Genomic DNA, 13,543 nt, shown 5'->3' with positions numbered 1-13,543 from the left:
CATTTCATTATACAAAGTAAAGGATAAATTTACAGAAAACTTGTAGGTATATAGAAACATGTTGGAAATGGGGAGGAATGCTAAAAAGCTGAGCTTGTAGGGGGCATTCCCCCACACGTAATACAAGAAATTTATATGATCGATTGACTGATAAACATTGAAAATGGATGAAACAAAGAAACTAAGACAAAAAGACCTATAACCTAACTTATCCGAAACAAAAACCCTGAACAAATCCCTACACTAAGTCGCTGTCATGCCGGAAGAGAGAGGAGAGAAACAAAGAAGTATATATGTGTGTGTGTGTGTGTGTGTGTGTGTGAGTGTATGAGAGAGAGAGAGAGAGAGACTACCGACTAATGTGTTTCTGTTAGAAGCATATACAGGTGTAATGTACCAGCAAAGATCAGAAACATGGACCGAACTGCCGAATGCCTAAGCTGTTGGAAAAAAATTCGCGACGAAATTCGCGACGAAGTGCGCTATAAATTGTGAATATATTCACAAATATTTGTGAAATAGTTGTGAAATTTTTTCCGATTTATTTCTGAATTTATTCACAAATAATTGTGAAAAAAATCACAATTTTTTGTGAAATACTTGTATATTATTTGTGAAATCTAAGACAAATTCACAAATATTTCACAATTATTTGTGAATTATTTGTGAATTCCGACTTAAATTGCGGGATGTTTGCGAAGTCCCTTACAGGCTTCCATACTTTTGTGACACCGGCCCGAAGATTCGAGAATTTAGTGGTTGTAAAACCCTTTAGTACTTGTACAGAGAGGAAAAGCACCCTGGCCTGTCGTTACATTAAATCACTTCAGAAGATATTTAGAATTGTGAGTATAGTCTGGGAATGTGAAATTTCATTTGTATCCTGTATTTCCTTTGCGACTGGTACCAGTGTGAGTAATGTGTTCTGCTGCATGTGAGGTTAGCTCCAAATGAATGAACGTGGCCAAACACGGTGAATTAACAATCACAGTCCCGTCTATAGATGTTTGTGTTGTGTAGAGTATATGCCAAACTACAGCATGCATGCAGCTAGCAGCTGCAACTGGTCGTAGAGTTTGGGATAGGGTAGATCTAGTCCCTCGTTCTCCAGATAACATTTAGGCCTGACGTGACTAAATTTATAGTCGGAAAACAAACGGGCGCTAGATCTTGTGCTTTTGTACCTTGCCTCTAGTATCTACTATTTTTTAGGCTCTAGACCAGTAGACTCTAGGCCTAGAGTAAAATATCCCGTTTGCGGCAGTTTAAGCATTGTTAAGAGTTTTTCCAACTTGTAAACAGATCAGGCAAATTATTTTCAACCATTTCATATATCATAGACAAGATTATTCATTAACACAATTGTTTTCATGAAAGAAATTTACCATTGACCAACGCAGTTTTCATGATTTGAATACCAGGGCAAAACCCGGCACAATTTTCGCCGATAAGGGCGATATGCGACGTAGTATTTCTGCTTGCGGCACGATGTACAATCCCTATGCAATATGCGCGTGCTCCGCGATCTTTAGCTGAACGCCTTCACATGTCTCGCGAACATTGCGTAAGCGTCAATTCCCATTGCGAAAGCACGTGAAAATAGCGTGTGCACATGCATTGGCCGCAAACAAGATCGCAATTCTGGCGGTGTTGTTGATGTCTTTCTCGTGTTTTTCTCATTTTTTTTCGATGGTAACATCCACTTTCCGAAAAAAATGGCGGCCCACATCGGCTCGCGAAAATTCTATTTTACGTGAAGATATGTTTTCAAAATCCATGAACATCGAGAAAACGACAAAAAATCCAGTTTCTTGGACCATTGTTTCTTAACTGTTATGTTAAGAAGTACCGAAAATTTCATTTTGGATGCGATATGTTGTCATTTAGGTGAGAAAATTTCACTTTCGTCAGAGATCGTGCCCATTTAATCGGTTGATTTTTGTTGATTGCTAGTGTGTTAGTATATGTGTAGTGTGCATGTAACAGTGCAATGCTGTGTTTAGCTGTATACTACCGTGTATGTTGTACCTGCCGCGAACGGCTGCACGGCCGCTTACTGACGCAGTTACTCTAGAACCTAGTCGAACCTTGGCACGGGAGGTCGAACCTGACCTGGTTGCACTGCCACCGGTGATGGTGAGAGTGCTGATAAACTCACAGGAAATTTTGAATTTTAAGGATAGCTTCTCAGTGAATACTCATAGTGATGTCAGCTTTACAATGATAATGCAACTTTGGTCATAAATTATGAAATCATTGCAGTAAACTCTGCCGAGTGCAAGCAGAAATAACGAAGTTCGCTCGCCACTTGTCGCATGCGTATGTGTGTGTGCCTGGCATACAGAGGAGCACGTTCTGAAATTAGCCAGCAAACGGGTCTAGTGTCAGTAGTGAGTGTATCTGTCAGTATTTGACCGAAAGATCGGTCTGTATCATCTGGCTGTCGGGGATATGTTCTGCGGAGACTGTGTCTGGCTTCACGGAATCCCCTCAAGAGCCAATAAAGTAAAAAAAAAATGATAAAAGACTCCTCCAATAGATGGATTTTTCTGTCTACGTCAGTATGTGATAAATTAATTGTCAGGGTAGGGACCGCATTGCATTGCTAGCATGGCTGCTGCCTACCAAATAGCTTTCCTGTGACAGGGCTGTGTATAGTTACTCATTGCTGGAAAGTCAGTGCAATTTACATCAAATGCAAATAAAGTCTGTTGCCCCAAATTTTCTGTTTAATCAGAATCAAATGCAAAGTTGTGTTTGAGATATTTGCATATGAAGTCAAATGTCCTTCCCGCAATTGACTTGTGTTTAAATGCAAAGTTTTGCATACAAATTAGTTGGCAGACTTGCATGTACTTTTTGGAGTTTCTCGCAACTGGGCCCAGGAGCAGTAAATGTCAGCTTTCCATCAAACCTAGCCAAACAACTTTCATGTATTTTGACACAAACTCAGTGATGTTTATTGTAGTCTTACTGATTTCAACCATAGATGGCTACAAAAAAAGCAACAGTTTTAGAGTTATAGTTAGAGCTGTTATACATTTTCTAATAGTCACTAGTGGTTTTCTATATTTACAAACAGAATCATAATTGTGAATGTTCCAAATCATAATTGTGAATGTTCCAAATCATAATTTTGAATGTTCCAAATCATGATTGTGAATTTTCCAAATCATAATTGTGAATGTTCCAAATCTTGTTTAGTAAGACAGAGCCTCACATCATTCCCAGGATATCTTCCATTTGAGACGTGAAGGAGTGCTACCATGCCTACCATAGAGGAAGTAAACGATGATGCTGCATTCACCAGTTCGCAGTCCGGAGGTACAACGTCATCATCCTCATCATCATCGGGATCCAATGGCAGTGATGGGTCAAGCTCTGCTGGCGGAGAGCAGTCAGGGGCCAGTAAAGTTATGGTGAGCAGAGTTCTGGGTGTTTGTAATGGCACTGTTAATTGAACTGATATTTCCTCTACCGGTACCATGCTGAATAAGCCAGTTTGGAGTTGGCTCATGGGCACATTGGTCCGATTGGCCTGTAGTTTTTTTCTCAATCGGTTAGGGGCACTTCACTCGCTTTCAGAGCGACATGATGTCCAAGCTTTACGCAACGATTTATGGTATTCATCAATCCTGCTCTTGTAAACAAACAATGAACTTGCACAGACCAGATAACTAGAATGATCCTCAGTAAACACTTGGGGGAAGTATCCATTTCGTTATCTTGCATTGGATGTATTAACAACCTCTTTGTATTGATATTGCCAAATACCACTTTTGCTGTCAGGTGGATGTGCTGGCAAGCAGCATTTGTAAGGATTACATGAATAATCATCATAAGATACTGTAAAACACGATATTTTCACGGCACAAAATTTTTGCAAATTGGAGCCGACAGCCTTTTTTGCAGCGTGAAATTTTTGTGAGTTGCCTCTAACATTTAATGCGTATATTGTAGACAAGAACTTTCACATTCATTTTAATTTCATGAATCTTGGCTGTTGTGAAATTCGCAAAATAAAAATGCATGCGAACATTCCTTGTTTTACAGCAATAATACATCACAGATGCATATCCAAATGAATTTAAAAACCAACATGCCTGTTGGTCCGAATGGCCTTTTTTCTGCTCATGCGCAAAGTGGAACTGCGAACTGGCTTATTGGAGTACATGAAATCTAGAAGATAATTGAATGGGAATCATGAGCTGCACTCCTTGCCATATTACATAATAGATATAGAGTAATGCGCCCAAGTTTGGTACACTTAAGGGTTTTTGTGCTATAGTTCCAAAAGAGATGAGGTCTCGAGTGTATCTTATTGAACATTTTGTGTCAATATAATGACATTCTAAATGCATATTTAAGATGTAAAAATTATTTAGGACATTTTGCAAAAAATGGTTTTTATGTTTACCTTCTTTGGTGCCATGTTTGGTACAGCACATCATTGATTGGTACACACACATGATTTGTATGCGCTGTAATACAACTTCATTCATTTGCATGCTTCAACATTATCACCCATAAGAATCATGTAGCTGTACCAATCACGGCACAGCGCTGTCTGGAGGCAAGGCTGACAGTATCATGTAAATATCTCTGTGAGCTCACTAGTCATTTGTAATCGGGCTGCTGTTGACTGAACATCACGACCAACTTCACTTGCACAAAAGGTGACTATTCACCATTCAGTGCGCAACAGCTGGTAAATAACGGTCCAAAATGAGGACCGCGTCTTTACTGGCCCGCTAATTTCCAGCTAGAAATCTAGTTTGGCGAGAGGTCATGAAGATGCAACTTTTTCTGAAGCTTTACTGGTCTCTGCTGCCCTCTTTACTGTTTATTTTGAGAGGTAACAGGATGCATCTTTCAAACATGATATACATACAAGGCTATGAATTATTTATTAGCTTCAGTGTGTCAAAGAATATTATATACCTCATTTCTAGAATCCTCTCATCTGATTGGTTAAAAGGGGAGTCATGAAAATAGCTGTGCCCTATTTTTGAGTTACTGTGACCGGGGCCCGGGCACAGATAGTAAATAGGTTTGGAGACAGTCGCGACCCCGTACACATAGATCGATCATTGTGTACGCACCAATGATACGACCGCCGCGCATTTGATCAGCGTGCTGTAAAAGAGACTAGCGGACTGGCTTGGAGACAGTCGCAACCCCGTACACTGTACATGTACACATAGATGATCACTCATGTACGCACCAATGATACGACCGCGGTGCTGTCGATCAGCGTTGATTACGAGTGCTGTAAAAGAGACTAGAATGTATATTTGCGGTATCTATATTTCGGAATCTGTATTTTCGGTATATAAAACAAATAATGACTGCTTGATATTCGGGGCACAGTTAAAATTATGTAGGCCCTCGGTGATGTGAAAACCATAACCATGCCCTCAGCTTCGCTTCGGGCATGGTTATGGTTTTCACATCACCTTGGGCCCATAATTTTAACTGTGCCCCTCATAGCAGTCATTATTTGTATACTAGGCTGTACCAATCATGGCGCTGTACCAATCATGGGCTAATTACTCTTCTTTAAACTGTGGCTTTATGTCACCATGTTCAGTGCCTCTCCTTAGGAGTAAAATGATGTGATAGTTATCTACTTCTTTGTTGATATGAATTTGTTGTCATCGCATGTATAATTTCTAATGAGAGAGATTATGTTTAATGTTACAAAATGAAAGTTTGCCTCTGATTTTACATTTTCACTGGCAGACCTATCTGATGACATATAAGGTGGATGCTGCGTTATGGGCCTCTAGGATTGGTACCATCCTGTGCAGTATTCTGTACATTCTGCCACTATTTGGGTGAGTCGTATAGTCCTTATGATTATCGCCTGATTTAAACTTCAGCAGGAAAGTCAGATTATGATAACTGCTATGCTATGTGTTATTGGCAGAATGCATACGATGTAGACAGTTTTAGCCTTAGTAATATGTTATATGTTAGCTGTATTTTCCAAATTGATTGGTGTCGATAAGTTGTTCTGTTCTCACTGGCAAGAAAAAGTCAATACAACTCGTTAGTTTCTGCTTGTAAGAAATCACCAACCTTTCACAATCAAACCTGCTGATAAACACCATGTAAAGGGGGCCAGATAAAAAACAAAAAACAAAACATAAAATAACAAATCTTGTTTTCAATGGCATATGGTCTTTGCAGACATGTTCAGCAGTGCGTAAAATGCTCTGAAAGGAAGCAAATGTTATGGTTTCATTGGGTAATATTTGGTTGTTAAAAGACAGGTGGTTGCTATTACTAAAAGCAGTTTCGACTACCTGGTAACTGTTCCATTCAACATCATTATCTTGGACCGCATGAGCTTCAGGTAAATGCAGCATTGTAGTGCAAGTCAATATCAAAGTCAGCAAGCCAACTCCAAGGTCTTGTGGTACTAAATGTCATACGTACAGAAGGAGTAATATATTTGATGCGTGCAGTTTGTGATGTCACGTACAACAATATAAAGAAAATATAAACAGAATTCCACATATTTTTATATTTCTGGCAAAATGAAAGAGTGCTTGACTTACCTTTTTCAGAAAACAGGGGGAACAATATTACCTTTAACATGTGTAGGTAATAAGTCAAGGAAATGTGTACTTTTCATCACAAATGAAATTTTGTGGAATTCTCAGATATTTTCTTTATATAGTTGTATATACGTGACATCACAAACTGTAGTAGTCTTTTCATCCAGCGATAGCTGCACAGAAACTTTAATAAATCATAAACTTTTGAATGGATCGTCTGATTTTCCTCAACCTTCATTGATGTGTTCTGCTAATATTGCTGCATTCACTCAAACCACACTTGTATTTGGGTGAACTTTTCCTTTAAATGTTATACTTCAAGTCAGCACTGAGCCTCTGCTATGAGTGTATCATCAGTGTGTACTAATTTTCCCCCCTTATCCCCAATCAAACCCCCGCCCCTTCCCTCGCCACTAGCCATGCCGCCAGTCTCAGCTGCTACCAGCGGGCCCTGATCCTCAACGGCCTGACCAGCGCCCTGAGGCTCCACCAGCGCATGCCTCCCCTCCAGTTCAACCGGGTGTACCTGGCCCAGCTCCTGCTGGAGGATTCCTGCCACAATCTCCTCTACTCGCTCATCTTCATCAACAGCTACCCACTCACCTGTATCCTTTCTTGCCTTGCAGCTTGTCAACAGGGAGATCCGTTATTGCTATTTAATCAGTAATTCAGTCATGGTTATCTGTTGTGGGTCATACAGTAGGTGTCTAGCAAGTAGACAGGCTGTAACTTCAAACAAGTACTGTATACGCCGTATATTTCGTGAGTCTAAATTTTCGCGAATCGGGACTTTCCGTCATTTTCGCGAGTGGTTAAATTCGTGATCGTGGAGTCCTGTACTGAATGGAGAAGTGTATCCGCGTATGTCACATTCATATCGGCATTAGAGTCAATATTTTTGTGTGTCTTTAATTTCCCGAATAGCAGCTGACTCATGACATTCATGAAAATAAAAACCTCGCGAAATATTCGGCGTATACAGTCGTAGGCTGACTGACTTATTGACTATTTTAACTAGATGACCACCTGACTCACTGATTAAATGCTATATACAAACCAAGAAGATTAACTGAATAACTAGGCTACAGATTTAAAGACCAACCATCAGATGATTTCAGATGATATATTGAAATGTAATTTTATTCATATTTACAGTGTCACTGACTGTCAGCTCAACTGACCCTTGATTAGGACGGGGGCAACCAAACTTTTGGTTAGGGCCAACTAAGATGCTTAAGATTTGTGATTTAGGTTGTCTGCCCAGGCATCAAGAAAACATGTTTCAGCAAGGCCAAGTTATTTTATCATTTTATACATTTTCCAACTCAGTCAAAGACACAGAAATAAGAAGAGTGTGTACAGGAGATAGGAGGAAGGATTGAAGGGATATGTATTCTAAACATATAGAAGAGACAATCTACGTTATGTACCAATATGTCAATTTGTTGTGTTTTCTGAAAGTAATGTACGTATAGACCAATTTGTGATTGTCTCATTTTATGCGTACCAGCCGTGTAGACACATAAAGTGAGCAGTGTCTCTGTCATAATCTAGAAACATTCTGGGCAACAGAAATGATAATGTGTTACAACAGCAGTCTCATTTTTCATATATCTGTCCCTCTAGAAAGCCATGAATTCAACTCTGAAGATGTGGTGTCCAGTTTCAACGCTTGTCATGGATAGCATCAAAAAGCACGCTACAACTTCCAGGAAATTTGCCAGAGCACAGACATGTTAATTATGATGCTTTTCAGAATCATTTCTTGGTACCAAATTTTCCTGAACAAGAAATCATCCAGTTGTGCTGACACCCGTGTTCCTCTTTGCTGTCCTGCATGCATCAAGTTTCACCAAGAAGCTTGCCAATGTGAGTGACATTATGATCTTGGACAAGATGGTCAATTTGGCTTGGTGTAGAGTGATTCATGACAAGTTGAACTATGTCAAACTTTCCATGCCTCTTCATGCTTTCTATTATGTGTTACACATGTGATTTTTGTTAAATTTTGTAGCAGTGGTGATGAAGGACAGTTTGAGAGATACGACTAATTTCCTAAGCAGTTTCCTTAAAATCAATGTGGACATTAAAAGTATTAATAGATTTAGATTCTCAATTGATAGGCAGTTGGACTGATGTTGTTGGCTTATGTGCTGATACATACTTCTTATGTAGAGTGTAGGTGAAACAAAAAAGATTATACTACACTCTACATGTGAAATTTACATCAGTTGCATAGTATTCAAGGAGTCAAGTGTTTTCTTGTCTTCATTTGGACTATTATCAGGTTTCAGTATAAATGTGTAATTTATATTCGTTCTGATAGTAACATGCTCACTTGAACTATAAACACATGACAATGACATTTACAAGAAACAAAAAAAAAGAAAAATAAGTGAAGTGCTACATCCGAAAATCTTCATATTTGAAGTGGGTTTCGTCTTTCATTGCATTTTTAGCATTATTTACATACCCTGGGTACAAATACAATGTCCAATTTACCCCATAACCTGCAATGGTGCAAGTTTAACCATCAACAACAACCCCCCCCCCCCCCCCCCCCCAAAAAAAAAAAAAAAAAAAAAAAAAAATAGAAAAAAGGAGAAAATATTAATTATTTGGGTTCATTCTTGATCTGTGCCCCCTGGAAACTTGGTTGGAGTTTGTTGAATTCAATTCACATGGCTATATGGGAGCACTTAAATGATTTTGAGCTAGATGCTACAAGACTGACAGCTGTAGGTCTTATCAAAGAATGAGGCAGTGGGGATTCAAGTGTCTTGCCTGGGGGTGCAAACGCTGCTGCCAAGGGACTTGAACCAGGAACCTCATGATTGATAAATCGTGGTCACATCCACTGAGCCACAATAGTTGGGGGCAGTAAATAATCAGCAGGCAAAACTTGCAGAACTCCTGCCCCATCAGCGGGGCCCATTTGCTTGCTACAAGTCTCTTTGCAAACTGTGATATGGTAACCGTTTGATTGACAGATGCGCTATTTGCATATTTAATTTCTTTCTATTGTTCTTTGTGGTCAGATGGTCGGACCAGACAGTGTCCCATTTGTACGTAGGATGGTGGACAAGGTCATCAGCCACCAGGTGGACATCCTGCGCTTCATCGCATTCGATGAGATCCTCATCATGCCGATTCTTGTATTCATGATGGCAACGTGAGTATGGGCGGCTGGAACCGTAGCATTGCATCAGGGCTTGGTCACATAACAGAGAGGCAAGGACAGTTGCTGTGATAAGAGCAGTCAAACAGAAACGGAAAGAAATCTGCAAATACGGTAGCAAACGTTTATTCCATATGACAAGGATGAGATGATTCAAGACAGAAGCTATTACAATTCACATCAAGTATTGCCTAAAGTCTCAATGGCTTCAGTAATGAATTGCCATGTTAGAGGAAGTTTGCTTTCAAATTGCCATATTAGAGGAAGTTTGCTTGAATGAAAGCAGTAAAATGGAAATAACATTTCATCAGGCATTTTTGCAAGTTTGGACAAAGTTGGCAATGTTGTAACCAGTCTGTGTTCAATGGGTGGTCTAATATCTCTTCTCATTGTAGGCATCTCAATACACAGTAACAAAACAAATTTGAAATGAACATCTGTCCTGTTGATGTGATCTGCTCTTCATTCCCGCCGTACTCGTCATTTGTGTGGTGCAGGCAATGCATTAGCTTGTGTTCAGTCGTTTCTTTAAAGGATAAGTCTGTTCTTGACTCTGATCAGCATACATCAAGGACAGTAAAGTTGTCACACATCCCATAAGATATACAAGCATATTCTTTGATGCAAAAATCTCACACACAAAACAACAACAAAAACTTTTGGGGGTGGGGGTGGGGGAGGTGAAGGGAAGGGAAGAGCTTGCTCTCAATGCAGTCATTACCATGCCATATACATGATGTTGCCTTTGTGACTATAATGCTTGTGACCACTACCAGAAATATTGATAAGTCATCAGATTATGTACAGCATCACATGATAGCCAAGATGGCTGGATACTGTAAAAGTGGTTTCTTTCGCGTACAGAAACTTTCGCGGTTTCCATCGGTGCCGACTTTTTCGCGTGTGTTTAAATTCACGGTCAGTAATGATGGCGTTTTAACAAGCGACGGGTTCAAAACATTTTCGCGTGATGTTAAATTCGCAGTTCAACCTCAAAGCGCGAAAAACGCGAAAATAAAACCACCGCGAAAGAAACCACGTATACAGTATATGAAAGTGTGTTACATAATGAATTGATGTAAATAAGAACTTGGTATTCAGTGTTTAGGTAGTAGTCATGATACAAAAAAAAAAATCATGGGCATACATACTTAGGTTGGACTCGATCTTACAATCTGCTAAGAGTGTTTGCCCATGATTTCTTTTGTCATGAGTGCTACTAAAAACACTGGATTATCCATCCTTATTGACATCAGTGTAGGGCAATTTGTCAATCAGTTGCCATGAATACCACTTGATGCAAGAATTCATTAATTTGAATAATGAATCAAGTTTTATGTCAACCCTTTTTCTTTTTCCTCCAGTGGTCGTGTGAGTCTGATTGCACCCATCATCTACTTCAGGTTTTTGACATTCCGCTATGCATCAAGACGGAATCCATACTGCAGGTATGAGAAACTCCATGTTTTTATACCGTTGTAGCAAGACTTGCTTGAAAGAGTAAAACTTTGGGTCAGCAGTGTTTTTTTTTGTTGAAACACTGATCATATCACATCAAAGTTGGAAATATTTGTCTAGTAAAAAACTATTAAATCTCTTATTTGCTATTTGATGTTTGAACATCTGTATTCTCCCAACCCCCCCCCCAAAAAAAAAGATCCAACCAAGCAACAACTCTGTGTTAAGGTAGAATTAATTAAAATATTTGAACCAGATAGATTTTTGGCTTATCCAGAATAAAAGTGAATGCAAGCAAAATTTGTGTGCACATGATTGAATATTGTATACGCCATATATGTAGTGAGTCTAAATTTTTGCGAGTCGGGACTTCCCAACAATTTCGCGAGTGGTTAAATTCGCAGTTGTGGAGTACAGAACTCAATGGGAAATGTATGGATGCAGGTCACATTCGTGCCATTATCAGAGTTCATATTTTTTTCATGTTTTTAAATTCACGAAATTCAGACAAATAAAAACATCGGGAAATATTTAGCATAAACCGTAAACTGTGTTTTCAAGATAATTACTTTTGTCGCTGTGTTGGAGAGAGATTTTCGTCAAATCTTTTGCAAGCTTTTGTAAAGATTGGCATGCAAGATGCAAGAGACAAATATTGTTTAAAATGTCAATCTTATCACAAATTTAGAACTCCTATTTTGGTTTGTTTGTTTTGCAACGTGATTAATAGGATATATTTTCAGTTCTTCTCATAGGTCTCTCAATATGTTAGCATCTTCCCTGCTTCCTTCAAGTGGTGATGCAGCCACATCCATTTGTGTCCTTAATCATTTATTTCTTGAGATTTAGCTGACTATGAACATGTTGGTACATATGTGGCAATGAATGGTAAAAGGTCACTGCTTACAGAAGACTACAAACCTCTCAGTTGGATGAGACAGTTGCAGGGAATATTAACCCTAACAAGGCCGGGCTTGCTATTTAGGTAGATGATAGAGCCGGAGGGGAGCCTCCCAGGCCCCTAGGAGGCTCCCTCCCACCCCCCGGCCTAGTTAGGGTTAAGATACCTGGGCCCCGTTTTGTCCCCGTTTTAGATTTCCTTACCGCACAGGCTGCCATAGACTTATGATAGAAATCAACTATATAGTCAATTATAACTCTTCATAAAACAGGGCCCTGGTCTCACCCACATGGATACATATCTCAGATACTGTATAAGCTGTTATGTTCGCATACAGGTATTTTTGCGAATGAGGCGGACACTGACATTTTCGTGGGATGTTGTTTTCATGAATGGACACCGAGGCTATCATAAGTGCACCATTACCGTAGCGCGTGGCGACGTTTTCGTGTGTTGCTTAATTTGCGGTCCAACAGTGACTTGAGAAATTTATGAAAATTAAACCCTTGCAAAAATAACAGCTTATACAGTAAGTTAGCCCCAAGAAAGGCCATAAAAGAACAAAGATGTCCTATCCAGTAGAGTGGGTAAAACAAATATAAAACAATGATGACGATGGTAAAGTTTTCACGCTCAGACGCAATGAATTCGCTGCAGCTGAATCGATCCGTGTCCTGCTCTTTGTTTGCTCCCGTCCCAGGCAAATATTCCACGAGCTGAGGATACGGACAGAGCAGTACTGCCAACAGCCGAACACGCCGACCTTTCTCAGCAACTTTCTCACAAAGTGCATCGGGATGCTTAGTCGCTTTGCACCACCAGAGGCTTACCAGCAAGCCCCACAGCAGTAGTAGTGAAAGTAGCAAAATGATGCAAAACGGATGATGTATCATGCCTCTGCTATACATGAACTCAGTTTCTTCTTCTTCTTCTTCTTCAGATTTGCTAGCACAAATAGAAGTCAGATGTACAATCTTATGTTCACCACTGGTAGGATTGTGTGCTACCAAACCTGGAGTGTCTGTTTGAGAGCCACTTTTACTAGATGGCAGGCCAGAAAGTTGAATATGCCGCATTATACAACACCTAAAAAGATTTTAGCTATACAATCAGTCAGTTGCTCATAATGTGACATGCAGTTGAAAGTGCCATTGCACGCTGTCCCTGTTGAGCCGTGCAACATTGTTTGAGCAAAAATGGATAGTGCACAGCTGATGTCATCAATGTACATTGACTCCCGTGTGAAACTAAAGATCAACTCAGTTTCTACACCATTGCACAGCTCTAATGTCACAATAGAAATACCTTTGCTGACTCAATCTGTTACAAGGAGCACAAGACCACGGCAGACAAAAAAAAAATGTAACTTACATGGTGTTAAAAAGAGACATTATTAGAACAATCCAGGTTATGGGGTATGTGGCCAAAACAGTGACCACTCAT

General features: G+C 39.7%; 1 protein-coding gene across 1 annotated transcript; it reads left to right on the top strand.

The window, feature by feature from the left end:
• The first annotated feature begins 737 nt into the window (after window positions 1-737).
• LOC139715367 (transmembrane protein 33-like) lies at window positions 738-12,951 on the top strand. The gene is made up of 8 exons (XM_071626941.1): window positions 738-845; window positions 3,209-3,419; window positions 5,743-5,837; window positions 6,981-7,168; window positions 8,365-8,432; window positions 9,602-9,735; window positions 11,106-11,189; window positions 12,801-12,951. Exons 2-8 carry the CDS (start codon window positions 3,267-3,269, stop codon window positions 12,949-12,951), a joined length of 873 nt encoding a protein of 290 aa, XP_071483042.1. The 5' UTR covers window positions 738-845; window positions 3,209-3,266.
• Window positions 12,952-13,543: the final 592 nt, after the last annotated feature.

Source organism: Diadema antillarum, unplaced genomic scaffold (genome assembly GCF_040938485.1).
Source record: "Diadema antillarum isolate AM-2024a unplaced genomic scaffold, OU_Dant_1.0 scf00000047, whole genome shotgun sequence".
Classification (NCBI taxonomy): Eukaryota; Metazoa; Echinodermata; class Echinoidea; order Diadematoida; family Diadematidae; genus Diadema; species Diadema antillarum.
This window is presented reverse-complemented; position numbering and strand designations above follow the sequence as displayed.